The 27830-nt window shown below is 46.0% G+C and overlaps 2 protein-coding genes across 5 annotated transcripts in view; both read left to right on the plus strand.

The window, feature by feature from the left end:
* The window catches only part of ints1 (integrator complex subunit 1), a 30208-nt gene extending 13623 nt beyond the window's left edge, over positions 1–16585 (plus strand). For 3 of the 4 annotated variants that reach the window (XM_076264934.1, XM_076264936.1, XM_076264935.1), the window contains exons 26-48: positions 526–637; positions 751–909; positions 1385–1531; positions 2148–2246; positions 2513–2637; positions 2989–3252; positions 3724–3883; positions 4312–4443; positions 5226–5382; positions 5898–6021; positions 7064–7194; positions 8342–8429; positions 8758–9005; positions 10872–11001; positions 11331–11464; positions 11785–11977; positions 12720–12847; positions 14125–14234; positions 14508–14621; positions 15153–15223; positions 15348–15439; positions 15903–16012; positions 16118–16585. In XM_076264934.1, the coding sequence (XP_076121049.1) occupies positions 526–637; positions 751–909; positions 1385–1531; positions 2148–2246; positions 2513–2637; positions 2989–3252; positions 3724–3883; positions 4312–4443; positions 5226–5382; positions 5898–6021; positions 7064–7194; positions 8342–8429; positions 8758–9005; positions 10872–11001; positions 11331–11464; positions 11785–11977; positions 12720–12847; positions 14125–14234; positions 14508–14621; positions 15153–15223; positions 15348–15439; positions 15903–16012; positions 16118–16233 (3144 nt within the window). In that variant the 3' untranslated portion in view covers positions 16234–16585. The remainder of the gene's footprint in view (positions 1–525; positions 638–750; positions 910–1384; positions 1532–2147; positions 2247–2512; positions 2638–2988; positions 3253–3723; positions 3884–4311; positions 4444–5225; positions 5383–5897; positions 6022–7063; positions 7195–8341; positions 8430–8757; positions 9006–10871; positions 11002–11330; positions 11465–11784; positions 11978–12719; positions 12848–14124; positions 14235–14507; positions 14622–15152; positions 15224–15347; positions 15440–15902; positions 16013–16117) is intronic. The other variant, XM_076264937.1, reaches the window with a different exon arrangement.
* A 7115-nt stretch (positions 16586–23700) lies between these two features.
* LOC143102989 (uncharacterized) lies at positions 23701–27229 on the plus strand. Its single transcript, XM_076266771.1, has 3 exons — positions 23701–24273; positions 25101–25258; positions 25442–27229. Exons 1-3 carry the CDS (start codon positions 24036–24038, stop codon positions 25883–25885), a joined length of 840 nt encoding a protein of 279 aa, XP_076122886.1. The 5' UTR covers positions 23701–24035; the 3' UTR covers positions 25886–27229.
* Positions 27230–27830: the final 601 nt, after the last annotated feature.

The raw sequence follows: 27830 nt of genomic DNA on the forward strand, positions 1-27830 counted from the left end.
CACAGCAGTATATGGGCTCTCTTGGGCTAATGTACGTATGAGCTTGATGCCATCTTTTAAAGTACTCTACTGACAACAGCCAATAAACTGTCCATTAAAGACATGTATAAGTATAAGTATATATACTCTTTTGATCCTGTGAGGGAAATTTGGTCTCTGCATTTATCCCAATCCGTGAATTAGTTAAACAAACCCAGCACACAGTGTACACACAGTGAGGTGAAGCACACACTAACCCAGAGCAGTGAGCTGCCTGCTACCTTGCCTTGCTCAAGGGCACTTCAGCCGTGGATGTGGGCATGGGAGAGCAGTGCTCAACCACTTCCCCTGCCCACATTTGTCTACTAGGTCGGGGATTGAACCGGCAACCCTTCGGTTACAAGCCCGAAGCTAGTAGGCCACAGTTCCCCATATTTTAGTTGTTTAAAAATTGAAAAAAAAACAAAAACAATACCTGGCTTCAATGTTTACATTTCAAAGTCCTTTTGGTTTCTCCCTTTTATTATGTTCCTTGACTCGTCATAGTCGGAATCTCAGGATCAAGTGTTTCTGCGCTGGACCACTGGGGAGACTGCTACCATGCACATTCTGGTGGTGCATGCCATGGTCATCCTGCTGACCCTGGGACCACCCAAAGGTGCAGAGGAATTTCCACTTAGGTGACACCTGTGTCATCAGTTCAGTTATGTCCATGGGCATTATGGACGGACAGACCTGACTGTTTTGTTTGTCCGATTTGTTTGTCCGTAGGGGAAAGTGATTTCTACAACTTCCTGGACATCTGGTTTCCTGATAAGAAGCCTCTCCCCACCGCCTTCCTGGTGGACACCTCAGAGGAAGCCCTCCTGTTGCCTGATTGGTTAAAGCTGAGGATGATCCGCTCAGAGGTCTCCCGATTGGTTGATGCAGGTATGAATCTGAGCAGAAAATACACAGTAGTAAAACATAATGCATCTCACGCATGTTTTCTAAATGACACATGGGGCAGTGTGGTGTGTAACGTGACCTGTTTCTGCGTTATGTAGTTTAATGTGTGTATGTACTGTGTGTGTGGTGTGTAATGGGGTCTGTTTCTGTGTCATGTAGTTCCATGTGTGTGGTGTGCAATATGGCCTGTTTCTGCGTTATGTAGTCCCGTGTGTGTGTGTGTGTACTGTGTGTGTGGTGTGTAACGGGGCCTGTTTCTGCGTTATGTAGTCCCATGTGTGTGTGTGTGTGTGTGTGTGTGTGTGTGTGTGTACTGTGTGTGTGGTGTGTAACGGGGCCTGTTTCTGCGTCATGTAGTTCCATGTGTGTGTGGTGTGTAACGGGGCCTGTTTCTGCGTCATGTAGTTCCATGTGTGTGTGGTGTGTGACGGGGCCTGTTTCTGTGTCATGTGTTCAGCTCTGCAGGATCTGGAGCCCCAGCAACTGCTGCTGTTTGTCCAGTCCTTTGGCATCCCCGTGTCCAGCATGAGCAAGCTGCTGCAGTACTTGGACCAGACGGTGTCCCACGACCCCCAGGCTCTAGAGCAGAACATCATGGACAAGAGTGAGACACTGGCCAATGCCCCTTCTGACTAGCGCTCTCTCTCTCTCCACAACTGGTTCTCTGATGCACCAGAATGTAAAATATAATGAAAATACTTAGAAAAGGAGAAAAAAAACATCATGTTGTTGGCCTACATGATTCATATTGGTGTCTGCCAGTTAAAAAGAAAGGTCTTCTTAATGTGTTTTGGATGTCCATGTGCATACCAGTGTAAAGCCCATCTTTGAAGTCGGCCCTATTTCAGGGTTTGTGAGTCGGACGGAGGCTTAGCAGCTCTCTGCTCGTGGATTTTGTTTTTCTGATGCCTGTGCGTCCTGCTGTGGCCTTCCAGCTGGGCAGGAGCCGCAGTGGTCTGCCCTGTGGTCTTCTTGCATGTTAATTACTTCTCTGTTTTCCTCTTCTGTGTTTTCCCTTCTCTCTCTCTCTCTCTCTCTCTCTCTCTCTCTCTCTCTCTTCTCTCTCTTCTCTCTCTTCTCTCCTCTCTCTCTCTCTCTCTCTCTCTCTCTCTCTCTCTCTCTCTCTCTCCTCTCTCTCCTCTCTCTCTCTGTCTCTGTCTCTCTCTCTGTCTCTCTCTTCTCTCTCTCTCTCTCTCTCTCTCTCTCTGTGATGCGATCAGACTACATGGCCCATCTGGTTGAGGTGCAGCATGAGCGTGGAGCCACTGGGGGGCACACTTTCCACTCCCTGCTGAGCGCCTCACTCCCACCCCGCACTGGTAAGAGCCCCTGCACAGCTAGCCCATCTGAAATTAGCATGCCACACCAAAATAGGTTTTCTTTGCAAATCATTGGATACAACAAGCTATTTACTTGACATAGGGCAACAAACAAAACAATATGCTTTAACTTCCTTATAAAGACATAAGGTTACAAGTTGTGCCACTTCAGTATTCCACTGCTTAAGGTGAAGTGGTTTGTTATGATATAATGTCCGCACGTCTCCTTTAAAACATGGGTGTCTCTGTTTTCTTTCTGTCTGTAGATGCTGCAGAGGTGAGCAAGGCTAAGGTTACCGTGGAGATGCCTCACGGGTCGGTGAAAATGAGAACAACCACTCAGCTGCCAGTCATCGGGCCAGAGGATGACCTCACTGCCATTCTGCTTCAGGTAACCTGCACCATCGTCATTGCCATCATCATTACACACTCAGACAGCATCACCCAACCTTAAGCTTAAAGCATAGTGTCATTGATATTTAGCACATCTAAAGTCAATAATGACAATGTACTATTGTTATTTTTTGTTATTACTACTACTGTTTTCATTCTCTCCAGTCTCCATGTTTGAACTATATTATGTGTATTTCATGTGTATGCTGGATGATATTTTGCATTGCATTCCATAAGCACTTTTTCTGCACATCTGCATTCATATGGAGCACAGTCTCCAGTGGCTCCAGAGTCTAGATGGCTGGCAGGCTTGTGATTGGACTCTAAAGCTGTCCGCTGCCCTCCCCAGCTCTTCCCTCTGAAGGTGGACCCTCGCTGGCCCCAGCCGCCGGCGCGGCCGCTGTCTCTGGCGCTGCAGCAGGCTCTGGCCCAGGAGCTGGTGCGCGCCAGGAAGGGCCGCGGCCCATCGCAGGGTGGCACCGGCACGGCCGTGCGTCTGCTCCAGGCCCTGGCAGCGCTGCTCAACTCGGCCCACGCCGGCGCCCTGGTCATGGCCATGCAGCGCAGCCACAACCTCTCCTGCCCGCTGCTGCGGCAGCTGCACCTCTACCAGGTAGAGTCCCGGGCCAGTCATGTGCGCGCTCACCTTTTTCAACCAACACACACCACTGGCTCTTCAACTGGTTGCGTTCAGACTTCTTTGAATCTACACTATCACCTCTCACCCCCTCTCTTCTCATCTCTCTCTCCCTCCCTCCCTCTCTCTCTCACTCCATCTCTCTCCATCTCTCTCTCCCTCACCTCTCTCTCTCACTCTTCACCTCTCTCTCTCTCTCTCTCACTCCATCTCTCTCCATCTCTCTCACTCCTCTCTCCATCTCTCTCTCTCTCACCTCTCTCCATCTCTCACTCGATCACCCCTCTCTCTCTCTCTCTCTCTCCCTCTCTCACTCCACCTCTCTCCATCTCTCTCTCCCTCTCTCCATCTTTCTCCCTCTTCCTTTTATCCTTCTTGCACTTGCACATGCTCTTTGTAATGCACTTTTTTCTTTTTCTTTCTCTCTCTCTCTCTCTCTCTCTGCAGCGCTTGGTGTCTCAGGACGTGGCCTTCTCCTCTCTCTTCTTCAATGCGGTGGTTCAGATGCTCCGCTGGTTGGATAACCCCGCTGTGGAGGCGGGACCTCTGCAGACGCTCCTGAAGTCATTGGCTGCTCAGTACTCCCATAAGCACCACATCGCAGACGGTAAGATCTCTACAGCCAGTACACAGTTTTCAAAAAGACTAAAAAAGGAGAAAGACCAGAAAGACCAAAGACCTGCAAGAGGGTTTTGGTTACATGTCATTTATGTGATCTACTTTGTAAAGTTATACTAGTAAAAATAGCCGAAGAGAAGTCATGGGTGCTGCTTTTACATGAGGACATTCTCTGATTGTAACAATGGTGGAATTTGATCTAATTGTCCCGTTGGGGATGTGTAACACTTTCATTGCTATCATGGTGTTGTGTAGTGTCTGTGGTGTGCTGATGGTGTTGTAGTGTCTGTGGTGTGCTGATGGTGTTATAGTGTCTGTGGTGTGCTGATGGTGTTGTAGTGTCTGTGGTGTGCTGATGGTGTTATAGTGTCTGTGGTCTGCTGATGGTGTTTGCTCTGTGCCGTGTGTGGACTGCAGTGCGCGCAGGTTTCCTGCACCTGGCGGAGGTCCTGTCCCTGCGCCGGGACTCGGAGGTGGCCATCAAGGGCCTCATGGCCAGCCTCCGGGCAGTGGAGAGGTGCAACGCTGAGCCCGAGCTCATAGGGAAAGGTAGGCGCCTGGCCAAGTGGCTTCTGTGTGTCGTCCATCACTGCTTCCCTGTTGGTCAGTCTCTCCCTCTACTCCGTCTGTCTCCCTTTTTCCTTCTTTGCTCTTGACCACTCTTTGCTCCTGTCTCTGCTGAAGGTGAAACCTTCCTCTCCTCCTCCTCCTCCTCCTCCTCCTCCTCACACCTACTCTGAGAGCCCTGAGTGATTGAACAGGAGTGAGCAGACACACTGAGCTTCCCCAGTGGGAGTCCAGAACTCCCTGCTGTTTTACGGGACCTCTCCAGACCACTCTCTTCTCAGTCACCCATCGCTCTCTCAACCATGTGTTTATCTCGCTCTTTTTCTGTCTCTCTCTCTCTCCTCTCTCTCTCTCTCTCTCTCTCTCTCTCTCTCTCTCTCTGAGCCCTAAGAGCCAAACAAAAAAATAAACAGCTCACTTGCCGCACAGCGGGCCTTTCTCAAAACACCAACAGCCACCTTTGGCCTCCTTGGGTCCGGTACAAGAGCTGGAAGCTCGGCCCAGTGCCTGATGAAAGATGGTCCCCCACACTGGAGATTCTGCGGTTCCCCGAAACGTTTATACCCAGAATGCAATTATGGCGGCACACATTTTTCCACTGCGGGATTGGCTTCAGTCTGACTCTGGCTGAGGATGTTTTGCTGTTTTTCCTTGTGTTGGAGTTCTGACAAGCGGGTGTTTCACAAGAGTTCTTTTGGTCATGTGACATTGTGTGTGTGTGTGTGTGTGTGTGTGTGTGTGTGTGTGTGTGTGTGTGTGTTTAGTGTTGAAGGGCCTGGTGGAGATCAGGTCTCCGTACTTGGAGGAGCTGCTGTCCCGGCTCATGGCCGTCGGAATGGCGGGCCCCGTCGCCATGGTGATCTCGCTGCTGCTCCAGGAGATGGACGAGCAGGGGGTCAAGATGGAGACTGACGCCAAAATGTAAGCAGGCCTCTCAGAGAGCAGGCTCAGACCCAAAGCTGCCCGTCAGCGCTTCTTGGTGAAGAGCAAACCCTAAATAAAGCTTTGTTGTTTTGCTTGGTCGGCGTTAATAGTATTGTTTTTTGCGTAATTTCTGCCTTTACAACACAAGGGCTTCGGCCGCAGTTTAACAAGGTAGTTTTGCCACCATATGGCATCAAGTTAAAATAGAGTCTCTGCTGTTGTAGACCCGCTTCATCACAGTTTGCACTCAATTACAGTTGGCCTTAGTTTATAGTGGTGTGTTCCATTTCATAAGCCTAACCTGCTGTGCTCATGTCAAAGTAGGTACAAACCAGACTAGATTTGTTTTTAGTGCAGATCTTGAACCAGGGTAGAGACCAATATAGATTAATTGTAGCAATGTGTGGGTGGAGGGAAAAAAAAACATACTTTATTTTAACTTGGGGACATTCTTCCTGACATGCCTTTCTGCTGTGGTGGTGTGTATTTGACAAGCTGTTCCTCCCACACAGTCCAGAGCTGAGCAGATCTGGGGCCAGTGCGGGCCTGCTGGTGGACTGGCTGGCGAGGTTGGACCCGGAGGTCATCTCTACATGTCCAGAGCTTCAGCAGAAACTCCTGTTTGCATTAAATAAGGTGATTATTATGCCAGCCGTGCTATGTGTGCAGGCGTGTGTGCGTTTGTATTAGGGGTGTCACGATTCTCCAAATCCTCGATTCGATGTAATTTTCGATTTTAAAGTCACGATTCGATTCGATTTTCGATCTTTTTTTAAATATAACTAATATATATTAATGTAAACAGAACTAACATTAGGCTAAAACAGAGACGTGAACATAGTGAAATGAAACAACACAGAATGATAATTTGATTGTTTCAGCACACTCCAAAGAGACCCAAGGTTAGTGTTCATGGAATATGTACTTATCAATGTGCATTTTAAGCCTTAAAGTAACTTTGGACTGTAACTAGATCACCTTTTAACTTGCTAAGTTGAGTAGGCTAAGTTAGTTTTAATTGACGTGAATGAATGAATACTTCCACACCGGTGATTTCAAAGTAGCAAGAGAGGCTTTGATTTCGGTAGATTGATGTGTAGGCTATATTTTAACTGGCTGCAGCCTAAAATTAGAGGAGTGTTGACTGCAGTTCAGCACGTGCGTGTGTGTTTGTGCATCTTGGCATACATGCTGGACGTGACATTGGGGGTGTGGCTGCATCGTCGATTCTACTTTTAAGTTCGAAGTTCGAGATTGAGATGTAATTTCGATCGATTTCGATATAAAATCGAAATCGTGACGCCCTTAGTTTGTATGTAATGATATCCACATTTCAGTCAGCGTCTTGTGCACCTTTGACCAGTAAGTTTTACTTTTTTTGGGAAAATATCATAACAATGTGTGTGGTAATGTAGTGTAGTGGTTAAGGAGCTGGGCTAACCTGAAAGTTGAGGGTTCAATTCCCGGTGTCCACCGTTGTGCCCTTGAGCACTTAACCCCAAGTTGCTCTGGGGACAATGTAAACATATGTAAGTGTCTGCTAAATGAAAAACTGTAAATACAATGTAAATGGTTGTGTGTTTGTGTGTGTGTGTGTGTGTGTGTGTGTTTAGTGCAGTATATATGTAGTGTAATTCATAATAATGACTATATACTCACCTCTGCCTTCCCTCCCCAGACTAAAGGCTCTCAGGTGAGTCTTGCCCCCTCCTACAGGCCCTACCTGCTGGCCCTGCTCACCCACCAGTCCAACTGGAGCACCTTGCACAGGTGTATCAGTGCCCTACTCAACAAGCACAGAGACCAGAGGTGAGGCCATCACCTGCACGCACACACACTCCAGCCATCACCAATACTGCTTTCAAATCACCTTCAGGTACTGTGAAAATCTACCTGACTAGTAAAGCAATCTTATGGTCTTGAATTTTCTGAGGTGGCTTTTTCATACCTTGTAGTGCAAACTGAGCTTGCGAGAGTGCTCAAGAGAGAGTCAAGCTGTTCACATTATGAATGCAGAGGGTCAGGTCACTGGTTCTACTCACACAGTGTCTCACACAAATATATACACACACACACACACACACTCTCTCAAAGTCAGCCAGCTCATCCGCCTCATATTACACTCACATCTACCACCTCAGTCATCTAGTTACTGAAGCAGTTTATCAAGTTTAACATGCTGTCACTCCTTGTACGTGTGTGTGTGTGTGTGTGTGTGTGTGTGTGTGTGTGTGTGTGTGTGTGTGTGTGTGTGTGTGTGTATTTGTGTGAGACACTGTGTGAGTAGAACCAGTGACCTGACCCTCTGCATTCATAATGTGAACAGCTTGACTCTCTTGAGCACTCTCGCAAGCTCAGTTTGCACTACAAGGTATGAAAAAGCCACCTCAGAAAATTCAAGACCATAAGATTGCTTTACTAGTCAGGTAGATTGTCACAGTACCTGAAGTGTTGAGGTGATTTGAAAGCAGTATTGGTGATGGCTGGAGATCTGTTCTATACGTTGTGTGACCGATGAAAATTGGACATGGGCATGCATGTGTGTTGAAGGCCTTTAGTGAGAGGAAAGCATGAAAACGTAGCGGTCCACCAGACTGGCCAGGCTGCGAGGTGAAGCCTGGTGCTGCCAGCCTAAAGAGCTCAGATGTCACGGCAGCGCTGATCCAATCCGTGGCAATGTGATTCTGCTCTAAGCCTGTAAGCGACACTCCCAAGTCCCGGCCCAAGCAAATGTCCGTGGAGGCTTTCCAGACCACGGTAACTGCCATGCACATGATGGGATGGCAACACCAGACTGGTGTGTGCTGCCAGCTAAGCTGGCTCTGCCTGTCTGCACTAGGGGCGGCAGTAACTGCTAGGGGCTTATGGGTCACAGGTTCTGTCTCAGGTGTGCAGATGTGAATGGGCTGAGATCTTGTGTTGGTTCTGATCCAAATCTGTGCTTCTTCTCTCGTAGGCTGGACCCCAGCCCTGCTCTGGACTTCCTGTGGGCCTGTGGTCATATTCCTCGCATCTGGCAGGGCAGAGACCAAAAGACGCCACAGGTAGGACAACACTATGCTCTGTGCTGTATTGTTCAGAAAGGCTCCAGTTTCCACAGAAAATGTGGACTGAAATGCGAGTTGATCCACTCACTCACTAGCTTGTAAAATGGCTTGAGGTGAATTGATTAGTTTCTTCTTCAGACTCCAATGGTAACTCCCCGGTATGGTAAAAGCTTGAAAACAGAGAACTTGTGCAAGCAGTGTCCACTCTCTTGGAGGTGTCAGCCTTCTTAGGGTGATTTAATTAAGACTGAATTAATCACTTTACTCTCTCTCTCTCTCTCTCTCTCTCGCTCTCTCTCTGTCGTCGTGGTGTCTCTCTTCTCAGAAGCGGACAGAGAAGTTTGTCTTGCGCCTGAAACCAGAGGAGCTCATCAGCCTGGTGGACCTGATCCTGTCCGAGTCCGAGCTGGACAGCCGCGACGCGTCAAGCGCCAAGACGGCCCTGGACCAGGCCTCCTGCACCCTCATCCAATCACGGCTGCCGCTCCTCCACAGCTGTTGCCACGGCGACATAGACAGCGTGAAGAAAGTGGCCGAGTACCTGATTAACTGTGCCAGGAAGTGGGGGGACAGGTGTGTGTGTGTGTGTGTGTGTGTGTAGGTCTGGTTTGTCATGGAAAATATGGCAGCTTGTGAACATCTTTATTCATTAATTTCACACCCACATTGAATGGTCAAGGCCTTCCCCCATCCGCTGGGCACTTGTGAGAGTTCAGCTCCGTACCTGCACAGAAATGTGTACTTACAGCCTGCAGATGCAACTTCCACCCTGCACATGCGACCTCCAACCTGCACTTGTGCACTGCTCTCCTATGGCTTCTCAAACTTGCTGATGAAGACTGTTGATAGACACCAGATTTCTCTGCCTGCTGTTGGAGCGCTCCTCTCCCGCCAGGCTCAAAAGGCCAGAGCAGAGGGGCAGTGGTAATGAGGTGTTCTGGTGTGAAAGGGAAAAAAGGGCAGAAGTGGTCTTGGCTGTGATCGCCGTGCAGTGCTCAGTGGAGGATAATGAAGTTGAGAGGATTAGGACATGCTGAAGCCACACACTCTCTCTTTCTTTCTCTCTCTCTCTCTCTCTCTCTCTCGCTCTCTCTACCTTTCTCTCTCTCTTTCTCTCTCTAACTTTCTTTCTCTCTCTCTCTCTCTACCTTCCTCTCTCTCTCTCTCTCCCTACTTGTGTTGTGAATTGCAGTTTTCTAGCTTAGCTTAGCTGTCAGAGATCAGGGTGGCAACACTTTGTGCCGGCAAAAACCCCTCCTCTTTCATGAATATGCCTTTGGATATTATAGCACTTTAATGAGGAGGCTTTGGCCAAGGTCAGGCAAAATTACCCGAAGAATTACAGTAACCTAAGGCAAGCTAAGCTGCCTTATGCATTCTTACACACACGAGTAAGACAAACTACACTCGGATAAGACGGTGGCACAAAGTATGTTTTTCGGCCGCCTTTAGGATAAACATGACATAAACATTGTCTGTCTGTGCGGAGGCGTTTCTCTCTGCTGCGCATTCTTGAGAGTCTGACGCTGGATTAGCCATCGCAGAACACAATTAGCCCCACAAAGCCGGGCACTGGAGGCAGGCCGTGTTCAGCTCCAACTCTTAGCTGCTCCAAAGTGTTGCCTATGTGGGTTTATGTCCCAGTTGTAAACGACACAAAGGCTTTTGTCTGAGGTGGAAAGTTTTAGCCATGTTTGTTTCTATATGCACCAACCCCCCCCCCCCCCCCCCTCTCTCATGTCTGTGTTTGTCTTTTGTCTGTTCTGGGAGCATATTTGCCCTGTGTGAAGGCTTCACCCCTGTCATCACATTGCTTATTTTGTGTCCATTCGAGGTCATTTGGTTGTCTTTTGTCTCGTCTTGGGTTTCCTCTCTCATGATTAGACAGTGGCTAAACTGTTTGTCTCTCATAGAGCTCTCTGTGTAAGGTAACGACAGGATGCGCTTTGCCGCTTATAAAAAGCGAAGTACACTATGTTTTCATAAAGACGCGTGTGCTTTTCCGCTTCGAGTGGAACTTTTTTCAAGTGGAGGCACTCGGGCGCCTCCATAAAAACACGAGGCGCAGCAAGCGCAAAAAACGCAAGTCGCTCTGTTTGCATATGCAGTGCGCAAAATGCTTACTGCCACTACGAAACGACATAAAAAAGGCGCACCTCACTGCAAAAACCGCATCCTGTCTGATCGTTCTCTAATCATCTTTCTCCCGTGTTCTCTGCTAAGGTTTGCTTGCATGATTCCCACCTTAAGAATATCTTACTAGCATACATTTTATAAAACATATTTAAGCTTTACTAACACACAATGCTTTGGCCACTAAATAGCCTTAGTTGCTGAAATGGCCTTAAACTAAACAAACAAACAAACAAACTTGCATGATTGCATACGTGTGCAGTGTGTGATGGTGTGCTAGCTTATTGTTTTGCCTCTGTGTTTCAGTGTGATGAGCAAGCGGTGCCAGAATCTGCTGCTCCAGATCTACCTGTACTTCCCGGAGGTCATCCAGCGGGTGGCGCTGCCCGAGGCCGCACTGAGCAGCCAGGGGGCAGCAGATGGCAGCACCTGCAAGGTAGGAGAGAACACGCAGCACAACACAACACAACACAACACAACAGCAGCTGTTTGCTTCTCTACGGGTCAAAGTACAGATGCTTCTCTGAGATTTTTTTTAACAATGTTTGCAGATGCTATCATAGTTTTGCATCAGATGAGTGATGTAATATTTCATGTACAAAAGACAGAGCCAAGGATGTCCACTAGGCCTGATAATTTAATTAAATGAAGCTCCTGGTTGATGGCTTTTGCTGATTAACACACCAGGCGTTTACTCAAGTCTGAGCCAGCTCCAGGCCCAGGTCCAGATGAGCGCACATGTAAGATGTTTGTTTTGTCTCCTAGCTGGATGTGCTGGTGCATCGTCTGATTTCTCTGCTGGGGGACACCGGTGACTCCAAGTCTGCGGAGAGCCGGGCCTCAGATGCCAACCTGGCCTGCCGGAGGCTGGCAGTGTCTCACCCAGTGCTGCTCCTCAGGTGAGGCCAGGGTTTCACCTGGGTCTAGTTACACTTCTGCAGACCTGTGCAGATGAGCTGTTTTGTTCTATTGTTGTTTTTTCTTTGTATTTGACTTTTTTTTGGGGGGGGCGGGGGGGTTATAATTAGTTATATAAAAGTATAATAAAGTCACATTTGTTTACAAGAATTTACTCCATGCAGCTTCATTAGAGACATTAATTTAAATAGTCTCTACATGAAATGCATGTTTTACATCCTGGGCAAAATCTGTGAACGAATGTGAATGTGATGCCTCCAGCAATCCAGCAGTGTGTGACTGTGTATCTTTTCCCAATCAGACACCTCCCCATGATCGCAGCTCTGATGCAGGGCCGTGCACACCTGAACCTGCGGGAGCTGCGGCAACAGAACCACCTGACGTTCTTCAATGACTCGCTGGCCATCCTGGAGCTGCTGCAGCCGCTGGTCTTCCACAGCCACCACCAGGGGGCACTGCAGGACTGCCTGCTCTCCATCATCAAGGTCCTACAGGTAAAGCAGCCAGAGGCCAGCCAGACAGAACACAGAGATGACCGTGATGATGATGATGATGATAATGATGACGATGATGACCGTTATTGTAATGATAATAAGGTTTCGTATGATGGTGATTTAATGGATAGACCTGAAGTCCTTTTTGCAAGGGAGAGAGATTGGGATCGGAATATGGGAATGCGGTATAACAAAGCAAGTATAAAACGGAAGATATAATGCGTCCCACATTGTAGCACATTCTTGCTAGACTTGAGATTTGCTAGATCAGACTTGAGTCTTGGAGGCTAAGGATGGGCTTGTTTTTTCAATGACTTTTCTTATTAAGGTTGGGTTTTGTCTTTGTAAAATAACCTGAGACAGCAGTCATTGTGACTGAATGTGTACAAATACATGAAATTGTATCTGACACAGTAAAAAGCACAATCGAAAGCTTATTAAAAAGTCATAATTATATATTGCATATCAACAAAGTTAAAATATGTAATTTACATTAAAAAGAACTCATAAACCACTCTACCTCAAACAAGATGACAATCCCCTTCAATCTTAATCATATCACAAAGACATGAAGACAGAATGTTGATTTTAATCGTTGTTACACACTGTCATTTTTTCAGTGTTACATAATGTGTATTAAAGACGAAGGCCAAAAATAAGTTCCTAAAAATAAGTTCCAGCCTCACATCTTTCATTGTTGAAGATCCCTTCCAAACAATCTTTCTGCATTTGTCTCACTTAGAACTTCAGGAGGACGTCCCGCGTACCGACGGCCTTCATCAGCAAGTTTGTGCAGTTCATACAGAAATACATTACCCACGATGCTGCAGCCGCCGTGACTTATCTCCAGAAGCATTCCCGTATTCTACAGTAAGCATGTTAACTAATTATATATTCAGAATATTAATTGACATTAAAGGTACCCCCTGCAATTTTGGCAAAGGGTTGTTGACATTGTGCTATCTGATTACCCTTCCCTTGTGTGCACCCGAGGCACTGTGTTATATATTAGTACTGGTAAATGGCTCTGCTGAGACACTTTACCATTTACAGCAGGACTGGCTTGAGCCAAGGTTTTTTAAGAGACACAGACAGCAAGAGGGACTGTAGGGAGTCAATTGCTGAATTAGACAAATAGTATATGGGATTAGAATCACTGACTGAACCTTTAAGAATATTTATATATCTTATTATTGTTAAAGAAAACCAGTAACAAGGAGTAGGAAACACATGGGAAGACAACGATTGAAATCCATGGTGTATTTCAACGGCTCCTTATTCTTCCTGTTTACGCTGTTTTTCTGTAAGTGCTGGACACGCCTAAATATTAAATATATCTCTCCTCTTCATCCCTCTCTTCCTTTGTTCACAGTAGATCATGTTAAACATGAGGGACGGTGTCTGTTCATCTTTGCCCTCCGTCTGTCTCGTGGCGAGGCAAGCTCAGTGTTAAGTTTAGTCCTCTTTAAAACCGCACAGTTCTAAGTAGAAGAAATACAAAAATAGTGGGATTTGAGAGACAGAGACAAGGCAGCCAGTCTTGGAGTGCACTACAGTATATTTTGTGGTGTTGATGGAGGGCTAAACAGTTTCACCTTGTCCTAACTGTTGTATTGAGTTATTTGTTAAAGTGTGAGTGGTTTTGCTTGTGCTTTTTCTGCTTTGAATGTGACCCATGATGTCATGGGTCTAGTCTGTGTGACTATGTCCTGTCCTTCAACATATTAATTGTGTGAGTGTGTCCTGTGATTTAAAACAGGTTTCCATCTTTGTTTCCTGGAAAGTTCTGCTGAGGACAATATATTTATGAGTGTTATCCTGTTTCTCTCTCTCTCTCTCTCTCTCTCTCTCTCTCTCTCTCTCTCTCTCTCTCTCTCTCTCTCTCTCTCTCTCTCTCTCTCTCTCTCTCTCTCTCTCTCTCTCTCTCTTTCTTTCTCTCTCTCTCTCTCTCTCTCTCTCTCTCTCTCTCTCTCTCTCTCTCTCTTCCTCTTCCTTTTTTGGTCCACATTCTCTTCTTATTCACATACTGTATCACATATTACTTTTTCCATAAATTCCTTTGATTCTTTTCATTCTTATCTTTCTATTCTCTCTCTCTCTCTCTCTATCTCCCTCCCTCCTATTTTCTTTCATGACCCTTCCTGCAGGGGTCTTTCATTAGAAAACCCAGAGCTGGTCCAGCTGAAGTGTCTGCTGGCCGGTCTGACGCTGCCTGTGAGGAGTGGCTCCTCTGAGAGTCCAGCGGACGACAGAGACGGTACTACACACCTTCTATCCATACACACCATGCACAGCCCAGAGCAACACACACCACAGCAGAATACCACATCACAAACACAATGCCTAGCATAGCACATCATATACTACGCACTGCTTCATAGTTCAGTTTGCCTGCATAGAACTAGTTGTGGGTGAGGTTCCCACTTGAAGAACTTTGTTTACAGTAAATTTGAAATCCCCATTGGCTACTTGGCCACTAATTTAAGACCATCATAGTCCACACTGACTATGTTTTCCCCACTCAATCCAGCAGAGGACTCAACAGGGTCCCTCCCTCTGGTCAGCATCTCCGCCTCAACGCCACTGACCGCCTCGGACATGACCAAGTACCTGAGGAGGATGTCCAGGGGAGAGGCCGTGGAAGGTAGGAGTCACTGGCTCTAGTTCTAGTTCTCAGGTCAGCCTGCCATGTCGTTTCTCTCAGGCTCTGTCTGTAGCTGGGTTTCCATTCAAAGTCTGGAAACAGTTACAATTTTAATCGTGAATGAAGTGTAAATAAAAAAATTCCATTTGTAAGAGAGGGTTGATTAACTCGATTTGAATAACATGTATGGAATTTGTCAGGTTGATGGAAACAAGTTTACTCACATAAATTCACAATTATTGCAATTCAACTTTTTTTCTGTATAAATTGCCCTGACGTTTAGATCCCATAGCTGATCACAGCTCCTCCCTTGAGTAATAGAATGTCCATTTCTAATCGGCATAGCACAGCAGATGGGAAGACACGCAGATGCACATTTGCTTTAGCCAAATTTTCAGGAATGCACGAATGAGCTGAATGTAAACCCTGCTATTCTTGGATTCTCTCTATCTCTCTCCCTCGATCTGTCTTAACCATAATCCTTCCTTGTTCCAACTCTACCTCATGTTTGATGTCAACCATGATCTGCAGATGTACTAGAGGTTCTGACAGAAGTGGAGGAGAAATCAAAGAGGAGCCCAGAAATAATCCAGCACTTCACCGTAAGAATCTCCTTCCGGTCATGTCATCTCTACTTACAACTTCATAGGCAAACGTGAAAATGTATTGGAATGTGCGGAGGTGTTTGTTTTTTTAACTTATAAATTTTTCACTCTATATTTCTAGAATGATCTCCAGAGACTGATGAGCTCGCCTGAGGAGCTGTGTCGGAACATGGCCTTCAGCTTGGCCCTGCGCTGCGTCCAGAACACGCCCAGGTAGAGTAGTCTGCAATGCCCGAGATGTCCTCTTTTTCCATCAAGTGTTTTTCTTCGCAGTTCAAGCACCCAGTTGAGTTTAGTCGAAAAACTATTTCCAGTGAGTGCTGCCAGGGTATTCAATGGAGTTTTCCTTCAGAGCTCTTCAGTTTGGGGATCAGTTTCAACTGTAACTACAGGAATCTGTACTAGACTGTAGACTATATTAGATGTGTTTTAATGGAATAGCCAGGTAATACTAAATGTCTAAATTCTACTACTCTCTTGTGCCTCGGATTCTTGTCACATAACCGAACCCAGTTAATATTGTTCTACAAAAGGAACACAAGGAAGGTTAGAAATGATAAGTCCTTCAGTAGACTGCAACATTCTGCAATGTCTTGACTCACTCACTCATCTGTATAGTCTGTGCATAACTCACAGGTGTGTGCTCCCTTCCTCTCTCTCTCTCTCTCAATTCCAGTCTGGCTGCTGAGTTTCTCCCTACCTTCATGTACTGCATGGGGAGTGGAAACATTGACGTGGTGCAGACTGCTATCAGGAATTTACCAGAATATGTCCTTCTCTGTCAAGGTAGGGGACTTACACACATGCACCAAAGCAAATGGTTAACTGTTGCTGTTTAAAGTACATAAACTATTATTCTGTTGTAATGTGTTATGTTCTCTGTTATTACAGAACATGCTGATATACTGCTTCACAAAGCCTTTTTGGTAGGGATCTATGGACAGATTGATACAAGCTCCATCATCTCTGAATCAATGAAGGTCCTCCATATGGAAGCCACCACATAAAGCCCTACAATGTGGCCAAGTTGCCTAGCAGCTGTGTCATGATTTGTTTTATTCCACCCTTTCTAATTTCTGATAGAATACCCACCTCCTGCATTACTGCAAACTATTTTTATGTTGTACTTTCTCAAAGTGTCATTAGTCTTTTCTGAGTATTTGATAAGTTTTGATAGGACATTTTTATCATTGCACAACATCTAATTGGACCAGGAAAATGACTTCTATGACTTTTATTTTGTACTCGTTCATGTCTTGCATGACAGTATTCCTGTTATACTGTCCCAATATTCATGAATTAATGATTGTTAAAGAAAAAAAAAACTAATAAATGACAAAGTTGTCAATGTTTTTCTTATTTGAATACCTCATCCTTGGAACACATCCATCTTTTGGAGCAGCCGTGGTCTACTGGTTAGCGTTTCGGACTTGTAACCAGAGGGTTGCCGGTTCGAACCCCGACCGGTAGGCACGGCTGAAGTGCCCTTGAGCAAGGCACCTAACCCCTCTTTCCTCCCTGAGCGCCGCTGTTGTTCACTGCGCTGGGATTAGTGTGTGCTTCACCTCACTGTGTGTTCACTGTGTGCTGAGTGTGTTTCACTAATTCACGGATTGGGATAAATGCAGAGACCAAATTTCCCTCACGGGATCAAAAGAGTATATATAGTATAAGTATATATACTTATATAGTTTTGATCCCGTGAGGGAAATTTGGTGAGGTGAAGCACACACTAATCCCGGCGCAGTGAGCTGCCTGCAACAACAGCGGCGCTCGGGGAGCAGTGAGGGGGTTAGGTGCGGTCGGGGTTCGAACCGGCAACCCTCCGGTTACAAGTCCGAAGCGCTAACCAGTAGGCCACGGCAGTGTCTGGTATTCAGAGTAGTATAATATTTACAGATATTTGTGTTTTAGAATCAGTTAAAGATACTGTTAATAAGAAACATTGTTTTCTTTTTGTAATAGACCTGTTAGTCCAGACCCAGGGCTGCTGGCATTGGGTCAGTGCCTTGGCTCTCTCCACTCCAGTCCAGAGCTTGGATACAACTCTGGAGGCTGGCTTACGCCATCACTGGCTCTCTTTGTTTCCCCTGCTTTCCTCTCTGACTAATTTAAGCCATGCTATGAATGCTGTGATGGAAGCCAATTTGCCATGAAAGTGAGTTGTTTTCGCCTGGCGGTGTCACTGACTTCATGCAACAGCCTCTTCACGGAGTCAAAAGAAAAAGCACAAAGCGTGGAGCTGCCATGCAGGTTTAGGGCCTCCCTCCCAATCCCGTTCCCAACTCCGGGGAAATTAACCAAGTCTGTAATTGTTGAATCACGTACACCCAACACCCCAAGTTTGACGGTTGGATGCAGGTAGCGTTGCGGTTCCCGAAGTGAGAATCCACCTCACAGGTATTGGGTTACGGAGGGGTCCTGGTGCAGAGAACCCCTGTGTGAAATGGGGGATGAATGTGTTGTTGTGGGCAGGCATGCCCGCACTGGTGGGTGGTGGTGGTGGTGGTGGTGGTTTCTAATCGACTGTTTTCTCTGACAGCAACTCCGTCATCAGTTTCCGTCGTTTCGATGAAAGGAGCTTCCTCATAGCAGGATACAGATATCATCCCTGCAGACATCTTGTCCATTTGAACATGTCAGACATGATAAGAAGAGACTGATGGTAGGAGTCACAAATTATCCCAATTCATCCCTAGTTTTAAAACAATTTCATTAAACTTCACTTTGGGTCTTTTATTTTAACATTAGCTGCTTTCAGCCTGCCTTCATCAGTTCTTTTATTGTTTTGAGAATTCAATTTCACAAATGCTTTCAAAAATGAGTTGGTTAGTCGAACATCCCCACTCTGAAACTGATCTTGTTTCCATTGTTTTCAAATCATAGAAAGTTTGCACGGATTTGCACTCTATGCTTAAGCAAACCCCCTTGTGTGAGCTACTAAACCTCACCCAGCGTTTTCTAATTCACTTCATTGTGGGCTTTTTTACCCCCTTTTGTTCAGACTCTAAAGAGCTTCTGGTGGCAATTAGCGTGACGAGCTAATTGCTGTGCAGATGCTGTAATTACTCTCATCGTCTTCCATCTTTTTTTTCTCTTTTTTTGTAACTGGATGAAAAGCTTGATCAGTGCTAATTGTGCTTGAAAGGTGTCATGTAACACAGGGTACTTTAGAGGGAGGGGCGGGGGGGGGGGGGGTAGTTTCATCGGCCTGTTCCAAATACCTTCAGCTCCCTTGGCTCTTGGTTGGACGCCAGGAGTCCATTGGCTAAGTGTCACTGGGGCAGAACAGGGATGAGTGACGACTGTAGGATGGGGTGGATGTGGATTGAGAGGGCGCTTGGGTGTTACTGAGGGACTCTGAAGGGCCACTGACAAGATGGTAACCGCTGAGTTTTTCATCTTGTTTTAACGCTCTGTTTGTCCCGAAAGGCCTCTGTAGTTCTGCCATCTCAGTGTCAGAGTGGAACATCTCAGATCTTGACTGGACAGGATAGTCCTACTTTGACTAGTTGAAAACAACAAGGACACCACAATGCTCTTGTTATTAAGCTTCAACATGTGCTTCAGACTTTTAAGTCAACCCTGTCCCTTCATCTTCATAATGCGGGCGTGGTGGAGCAGCGCTAACGTCACCGACTGACAACCGCTCGTCTCGGGTTCGATTCCCCTCCCTTGCGAGTTCGTGTTGCATTGGATAAAAGCGTCTGCTAAATATCAGTTAACTTTAACTCTATATACCTTGCAGTTGGGGACATCATTGGTGCGTCTTCATGCATACCGGTGTCCAGACATCTCGGGGAAGTGCTTGAGAGGGTAGAGGGGACGAAGAGCGCTTCCCTCCCGTGTCTCACTCCCCTTCAGGAGGGACGGTGATGTGCTGCTACCTGCCCTGCGCACACCTGTTGCCTCTGTCTTCCCCTCGACAGCAGCCTTCTCCTTAGATCATCTCTGCCTCCACGCTTGAGTTGCGCTTGGCTAGCGTGGAAGAAAAAAATGCGCACCGGTTTTCGCCCCCTTTCTCCCCTAGCGCTTTGAAGTGTAAAGTGTGATTGCTTTTGGATCGCGTCCGCTCTTCTTGAAGGTTTTGACATGAAAAGCAGCCCGGGCTCTCAGGTTTAGCCCATTGCCAGTGATCCAGGACTAAACCAATCATGCTGCTGACTAGGAGATACAATTACCAGAGTGAGTGGGGGGAACCCAAGCCCAAGAAGGATAAGGGCAGGATCCACCCCAACATAACACAACACAACACATCACATCATACCTACCACCAGTGGCCCCTATTCCTACCAGACACCAGAGTATCTGACACTGAGATTTAGACTACCCTTTGTATGTCTTTGTTTTTAGTGTGGACCTCTGTGCTCTAAATCATCTGGAAAACTTGGTACTGGGAACACAGGTATTCAGAGCTAATGGAAATTGCTGACAAGTTCATTAAAAGGGACCAGAGGGTTAACAGTTTGCCGGCTGTAGAGGTTCCCATCCATATCTATGTTGTATGCAAAACATGGACGCTACTACTAACATTTTTTAGTTGAACCTTGATCTCGTGAGAGTGAAATCTCACTTTGGATGACAAAAGTAGAGCTGCGTGGATGACTTTCCCATGACTCTTTGCCAGGATAATCATCCATCTTATCTTCAGCTAAATGCTTTATCAGCTGAAGGGTCGCTCTAATGGACGAGTATTAATGACGTTTAGCGTTGTTCACGCTCTCTGTCATTCCAGGGGCTCTGTGCTGACACATCCAAGAATAAATCCGATAGTTTTGCAGAAAGCCCCCACCCCCATCACCATCCTTGGTTTCAAATGAGAACACGATTCAATATAAAGAGCCTCTGTACCCTTCTCAGTTGAAGTTCACAGTGTTCCATGTCTACTTGTCTGTGGTTAATTTGTTTCCTTTCACACGTCTTCCGGATGGAAGTTTGAAGCGTGACCTTGTTTTGTAACAGAGGACAGACAGTTAGACAGGTTGGCCCCCTGTCTTGCTCCTGAGGAGGATTAGGCCTATCTCCAACCCCCCACTCCTCCTCCTCCTCCTCCTCCTCCTCCTCCTCCTCTTTTTCTTTTTCTTCTTCTCTCTAAAGCGTCTGCTTCACTGCTTAAGTCGGTGCAGAACACTAAAGTGATAATGCATCATAAATCAGCCTGCAGCAGAAAGCAATTAGCTCGACTAAATTATGATCCAGCCGAAGAAATGGATCAATCAAGAGAATTCAAGCTAAACTAAAGAGCAGCCACCAAGCTCATTTGAGTTGGTTAATGGTGCCTTGAATGAAGCAGGACAACAAATGGAGACGGATGTGTTCATTGTTTACTGATGTTACCCCGTAGGTTTTGTTGTATTTTTTTGCGCCATGCTTAGCTTTCTCTTTCATACGATCCTTTTTTATACTCCACAATTGAGATTAGAGTCCCATTGAAAATAAATACAGATCTCTTTGCTCTCTGGATGTGTCTGTATTCCTTTTTATATTTCAAGAGAATGACAGCAGTTGAAACAAGCCTATTTAGATTTGGGCACCACAGTAGAAGGGAGGTGAAATCTTGGTGGGTGTTTAATCCGAAGAGAATGTTCTGCTTGTCTGGCGTATCTGTAAGTCCACCGATGATACTCTGGCTGTTAGCTAAGCTCTGCATGGCTTTTTTGGAGGACTCACTGGCACTGAAAGTACCTGACAGATCAATAGGGGGACCGCATGTGAGCCATCGCCATTGTCGCTCCCAAAGCCGTTCAATTATCCACTCATTTGTAAATGGGGTTCCTATTCTGGTGGATAAACTGAGTTGCTGATTAACTGGATAAGTGGGCTTTGGAGGGGTAAAGCACTGGCAGACCAAGCACAGCAGGGAGCGAGGCTCTGCTACCTCATATCCCGGAAAATCCCTGTGTCTACCCCAAGGGCCAGGGACAAACGAAGATGGCGGTTTAGTCGCCACCACACACACAGTGTTTGTTTAGCCTGTCTACTCTTCCAGTCAACAAACTCCTCTAATCTTCTCCACTCTTCTCTTAACACAAAGTAAAGCCCAGTGATGTCGCAGTTTGGAAAGAGTGAAGGTTTTTTAGTGGAAAATGTGTTTGTAGAAAAGGACACAATCCAAATCCATCTCCTGTGAGGTCTTGAGTAGAGGCTCCACTTCTCTGTTCTGTCTGTATTTATTTTGTGTATTATTAGTGTCATAGTGGCAGTGTCTCCTCTGTGTCATCACACTTCTGGGCAGCAGATCAAGGAGATCAAGGAAATGGTGTTAATGACGGTCAAGTATCTTTGGAAAGCCGCCCCGTCTTAGTAATATGGATTTTCCTGTTGGGCCTCTGCGTCTCCTTGTGTGGGGTTTTGTTGTGGTGTTTGGGCAGGTGTGGAGAGTGGGTGGTGTTGCCTCACCTCGTCTCCGCCGACGCTGTGGTCGCTCCGCGCTGGCCAGCTGTTGTGAGCTGATCAAAGCCGGCACTACGTGCCACAGCGCCCCATCCCTGGCGGTTAGCGGTGACACCGGTGACAGGATGGGCGTTCGGTCGGCGCTGTCTGATCTGATCACCCGCCGGGGCGTGCTGTTAAAGGGTGATGTGTACCAGAGGATTAATTGAGACACCTGTGTTTCTCTCTCATGCCCTACTCATCGGGACTCAATCAACACCACCACCACAGCTGGCCCGAGACTGTGGGACTGGAAGAGACGAGTGTGTGTGTGTGTGTGTGTGTGTGTGTGTGTGTGTGTGTGTGTGTGTGTGTGTGTGTGTGTGTGTGTGTGTGTGTGTGTGTGTGTGTGTGTGTGTGTGTGTGTGTGTGTGTGTGTGTGTGTGTGTGTGTGTGTGTGTCCTGTGCTGTCTGTCAATATGAGTCACGTCCTACTCCTCATCATGACATTCCATGTGCGTGCAGAACATTTTTGCAGAAACCTGCCTTCAAATCTAAAAGGCAGTCTGGACCTAAGGTAAAAAGTTCATGATCTCCTCATTGCAGTTGCAGGGCTTATGATTCTAAATATTACTTTTCTCTGAAAAAGTCCCTGCTAAATGGCTTAAATGGAGACGGGAGAGGAGTGTCCTAATGGAATTAAGCACATTCCATTTACCTGCTTGACGCAGAACAAAAGGGCCTGACATTCTTCTTCTAGCAGAGCAGTCTGTGGGCTGTGAAAGTGATCTGTTTTCAAAGGCTGAAGATCCCTGACCCACAACCCATTTTGGAGCGCTGTGTCCCAAGCCTGCTGCTTAACAATGCAGTCTGTTTGGACAGGTGATCTCATCCCCCCCACTCCCCGCTACACTGGCTCCCATAAGACAGTGAGGCGGAGCCAAATTAAGTGTGGGAAAATCCATTTTACTTTCCGTCATCCAGTTACAATATTCCCCATTCCAGATGTTTAGCTTTTCACCTTGGACTCCTGTATTTGAACAAACGCCGGCATTGATGAGTCCCAAACATGCCGTATGGTAAGCCCATCAACATGGCTCTCATTGTAATGAATCACTGAGGCTCAGAAATGTCACGGAAGCATTTTAACTGAGCAAATGAGCCTGTAAATTAATGTCAATTGTGTAGGCCAATTAGTGAGATGTGTTTACCATGTAAACAGAGTTTGTTTATCCCCCTCCACTCAACCATCCCCACCACCCAGCTCTACTGATTTCAGCAAAAGCCTTGCACATAATCTGAGCTGCCCGTTTCTGTACTGTTCTTGGTCATATATAAATATAAAGGAATGTTGTTCTCCTCTCCATGTTTGTGTTTATGTAATTCAGACGACACTTTTATCTTCAAAGTCTTGTAACCTTTAAATTCTTGCAACCAGGATAACATGCAAAGACCAAATTTCCCTCACAGGATCAAAAGAGTATATACTTACTTACTTACTTACTTACTTACTTACTTACTTAAATTCTGTATTATTCTTGATCTGATCTTGTGTATGTAGTTTATATCATCAAGATATCAAGGAATATTTTCCGCCTCTCCTGTTAATTTTCCTTCATTTAATTTCCTGCTGTGTCTTCAGCAGCTGTCACCCATGAGCACAGGCATGACGGAAACCACAGCAAGCCCCTGGCAGCTGAGTGATGGGTGAGCATCACTGCGCTGTCTACGTGTCTCTCATAACGTGAAACTCTCGGGCACGGTGTTATTTTTTCACCTCTGTGTCTGATCCATCACATTGAATTGGATCGCAAAAAGTGTCTGAACTTGTTTCTGTGCTCTGCGCTACATACAGACAGACATGCTTTTAGCATACAGAGGTCACGGCCATATAAGGTGTTGGGTGGAGGTGAGCGGAATTACTGTTTTAACAGACTGATGAGAAGTAATGATGATCAATCATGTGGTGAACACGTTCCTTCTGATAGGACGGGTTTTTTCATGAGGGGTGGGGTCAGTAGTCGCAGGTGAGTCATGTGATTGAAGAAGGAGGCGGCTCTCAGATGGGAATAAGAACCACACCTGAGGACAGGTGAGAATGCTTCCTTGGCAAAGGGACTTGCTTTTATTCAAAACACCACTTCAACTCACTTCTCTCTGTTGGACCCGTAATCGCTGTTGCATTGCTCAGTTCAAATTGAACAGATTCATTTTTGCTTGAGTGGTTGCATCTCAGAGCCAGAGGTTGTCCCTTGACACTGAGGAGGAAGAAGGACTATACTGCTGCACACAAAACTTCAATCTCTTATCAGATGAACCTGATAATAACCAAAGCAACCTACACCACTTAGACCAATATTAGTGTACTCTTTATACTTTTATTTTATTTCTTTTTTATTTTGCCACCTCTGAGGAGCCAAGCCCATCACTCAGAGACATGTTTGGGCCGGGGCAGCTGATGACAGCTCTCAGCCCTCCACTTCTACACTCGTCTGCGGCCGCTGCTCACCTCTTCCCTGCCTTCCCCGGCCGCCTGGGCTCCCCTCCCATCCTGCTGCCAGGGCCCCTCTTCAGCTACGAGCTCCTGCGCAGCTACCTGCAGCCTGAGCCCTGCAAGCAGGCTCTGCTGCTGGCCTCCCAGGCCGCTGGTCTGAGCCACCTGGCTGAGACCATGGGTGAGTACCTACTGACCTTACTGTAGCCGCATCTCTCTGGCAAAATGACTTGGGTACCCTTTTTGCTAACTACCAATGATGAGGTTAGCGTTACTGTTTGCAATTGGTGGATCACTGACTGGTAATTTGTCATAAATATTGGTATTGAGTCACTCATATTTTTCATGAGATTCAGTTTTCCAGTTCATGACGGGGGGGGGGGGGATCTCCAAGTAGATCTCCAAGTAGATCTCCAAGTAGGTAGCAATGATTGATGTGGATTCATTCCCCTCAGATCACTTTTGCTGTACATGTACTAACTTTTATACAATGACAGGGACAGTGCACAAAAAAAAACATTATTAGATGTCTTGTGCCAGGTTGTAGCAAATTGCTAGTTTCTGCCCATAGTCCGTGGGCAGTTAGATGGAGCAGTAAAATACAGACATTAGTATTTACAGTATACAGTACAGATTCAGAAAGTCTTACAGACATACAGACATTATTGTCCCACTATCCCACCCCATGTACATAACATATTGGTATCTGCTGTAAAGGAAAATGTGTCATTCATGCAGGCAACATGTTAAGTAATACAGTAATAAGACGGAATAGTTTGTATGGTGAAATAGCTCTGATAATTGTTCACCACTCTCGTTGAACGTCTTTTAATGGGAGTGTAATGTTTACAAAGGATTGGCTAGCAGGTCGTAACTAACAATCAATTATCCCCAGCCCCTTGCTAAAGAGGGCTTAATGAACACTGCAGTAATTATCCAATCTAGAGCCATTAGCCCGCCGTTGGCCGTTGGCGATGGTCTAATTGGTGGCTGTGATCCGGTTTCCAGATGAACAACGGCCAGTGAAGCAGCGGCGGGCGCGCGCCAACTACAGCAGCTGGCAACTGGAGGAGCTGGAGAAGGCCTTCGAGAGCACTCACTACCCGGACGTCTTCATGAGGGAGGCCCTGGCACTGCGGCTGGACCTGATTGAGGCCAGGGTGCAGGTGTGCAAAAGCCTCTACTAAAGCAGTCCGTACCACACCCTGTCAAACCCTGAGTTGGAAACGGCCACTCGTTCACTACAGTACACTAAAGTCTAAAAATGGCACATGATATTGACCTACATGTAATGCCTAGCTACACTCTTTTTGCATGATGCTCAAAAAACTGTTTCATTTCATCTCCAGGTGTGGTTTCAAAATCGCAGAGCAAAGATGAGGCGGCAGATGAAACTGCAGGGACACGCGGGGGACCGGTGCAGCAGGAGGGACAGCGACGCCGACAGACAAAAGATGGACAGATCCAGCCTGAGCCGGAGCCCTTCAGAGGGCCCAAACGCAAACCACTGGGAGAGGAAACCAGAGAGGGGAGGAGGAAACTGCTCTTGGCCCAAACCTCCCCAGGTAGCCATTTTGGCTCCGGCCCCCGCTGCTGGGATCCAGGGGTCCAATAGTCAGGAGCGGGGCGAGCAGGAGGGGCCCAGCCCAGATGAGGTCCGCTCGTGCAGCATCGCCAAGCTGAGGGCCAAGGCCAGGGATTACGAGGCGGAGATCCACAGCACGGTAGCCAAAGCTGGGTGGCAGAGACAGCTACAAACCCAGGTGGCGGCTACAGATGTGGGGAGTGACTGAGGGGGAGTGACTGAGGCAGTGCCACATTCTATGGGCCACATAGGTACACATTTTGGTCTACAGCTATGACACCACAACACAGAATGTTGTCAGAGCCATGCAGTTTCCTATTTTATTTATTTGTTGCTGCAGAAAAGATTTGGGCCAGTGAGGCTGCGCTTTTTCTTTTTGGTGTGCAAATAACTTCGTAGATATTATCAAACAAATTTCATTAACTTTCTCATTTGTGCATTAAGCCAGACTATTATTTTCTGTTGCTTTGTAAATTCGGTTGATGAAACTGAATATGAAATTGGGTCTATTTATTATGTCATACCCATTAATTAGTTTTGCTTATCACTTACTGCTTACTTTAAACAGATCCAATGCCAGAAAGTTGAATGTGGCTGGAACGGTCTGCTACATCTTTATTACTTTGCTTTACATTTTTATTTATCTTTGCCTTTCATTTTTGAACTCCCCAGACCCCCACTCCTAGAGACACAAACAAATTCACTCATTCAGTCATGTATTTCATATTCTTATAAATAGATAATTAAAAATACAATTTCATTTTTTGAAAATACTCCTATCTTACAACTTCATACAGAACCTTCAGAATCAGTTTTGCTTTTTATTAAATGCCATATATTTGTTCAGTGTTGCATTTGCATGCACTGCACTGAAATATCTTTGTGTAACAGGAATCCATCAGAAATCTTGCTCTTCTGTGAGTCGTGGTGTCAGGTCAGTGTTGTTGCTGAGAGAGGAAATGCTCTGATGAGTTTTCAGTGATCTCATCGATGGCTGATCTTGCTCTGGCTATCCGGTTACCTCTGCAGCCAACAGAGGCAGGATGCCTGCAAGCTGCCACAAGCCCCACAGAGGAAACAATGGACGTGGCTGAAAAATGACTGGCCTCCCTGACAGAGCAACTCGTCAGAAGATTACAAATGCAAAACATACTTAGACTGTTTTTGTCTCTGCCAGCTTTGAAGACGGTCCAGTGTGAAGTGATTTAGTGTTGATATATATAATTTCCCTCTTACATTTCTTTTTGTTTTGTAAGTACTGCTATTGAAAATGGTGACACATCTGAAAAATAATTGTATTACACTCAGTTGCTTATCTGCGATGCAATGATTGATGCTTATCTTGGAAGGAATTGGTGGAAATATTTGTCCAGAGGTGTCATCAGCGAGAATTTATTTCAATGATGACCATAGTAGTGTCCCTTGACATTTCTTTCTTCTCAAATACATCTCAGGGTTTTTAACAGTATTTCCTCTAGGGCCTCTTCATATTTGTCTTACCAAACTTCTGTCACTGAGAGAGTGTATATTTAGTGTGTTTTGGAGGGTCTGTAAATATTGAATTTTTTTTACAACTCATTTTTAACCACAGGCACAGTAAGGGCTATTTTAAGATACTGTATGAAATCATGGTAGGCTTCATAGGAAGTGTAAGAGAACTATGAGGCCTTAGCCTGTGCTTAGTGAGAGAGTGCCCTCCTCTGGCAATGAGTTTACTGTATGTTGTGGTTCGTCCTACTTTCTTAATGCTGTAAAGCACACAGTTGTTTCACCCTGTAAATTAAGTGTGTGGAAGTGAGTGTGAGGGAAGTGGAAGTGCTGCAGTGGACAACACAAATGAACAATGTGGAAGAAGACTTTCCATCACCTTCACCTATATGCCATGATCAACATCAGCAATGCTGGATACATTTCACATTATGATTGCACCAGCAAATAACTTCTTACGGAGGTGACTTAAAACATTACATACAGCGGGGAAAATAAGTATTGAACACGTCAACATTTTTTTCAGTAAGTATACTTCCAGAGAGGCTATTCGCATGAAATTTTCACCGGACATTAGTATTAACTTAGGTAATCAACACATATATAAAAATCCAAACACTAATGTCTAAAAGTACAGTTATGAGTAAAAAAGTGGAATGGCACAG

This window comes from Alosa pseudoharengus, unplaced genomic scaffold, assembly GCF_046254945.1.
Source record: "Alosa pseudoharengus isolate Yale_2024_CS ecotype anadromous, Long Island Sound unplaced genomic scaffold, YU_APseudo_1.1 YU_APseudo_1.1_scf_4, whole genome shotgun sequence".
Taxonomy (NCBI): domain Eukaryota; kingdom Metazoa; phylum Chordata; class Actinopteri; order Clupeiformes; family Clupeidae; genus Alosa; species Alosa pseudoharengus.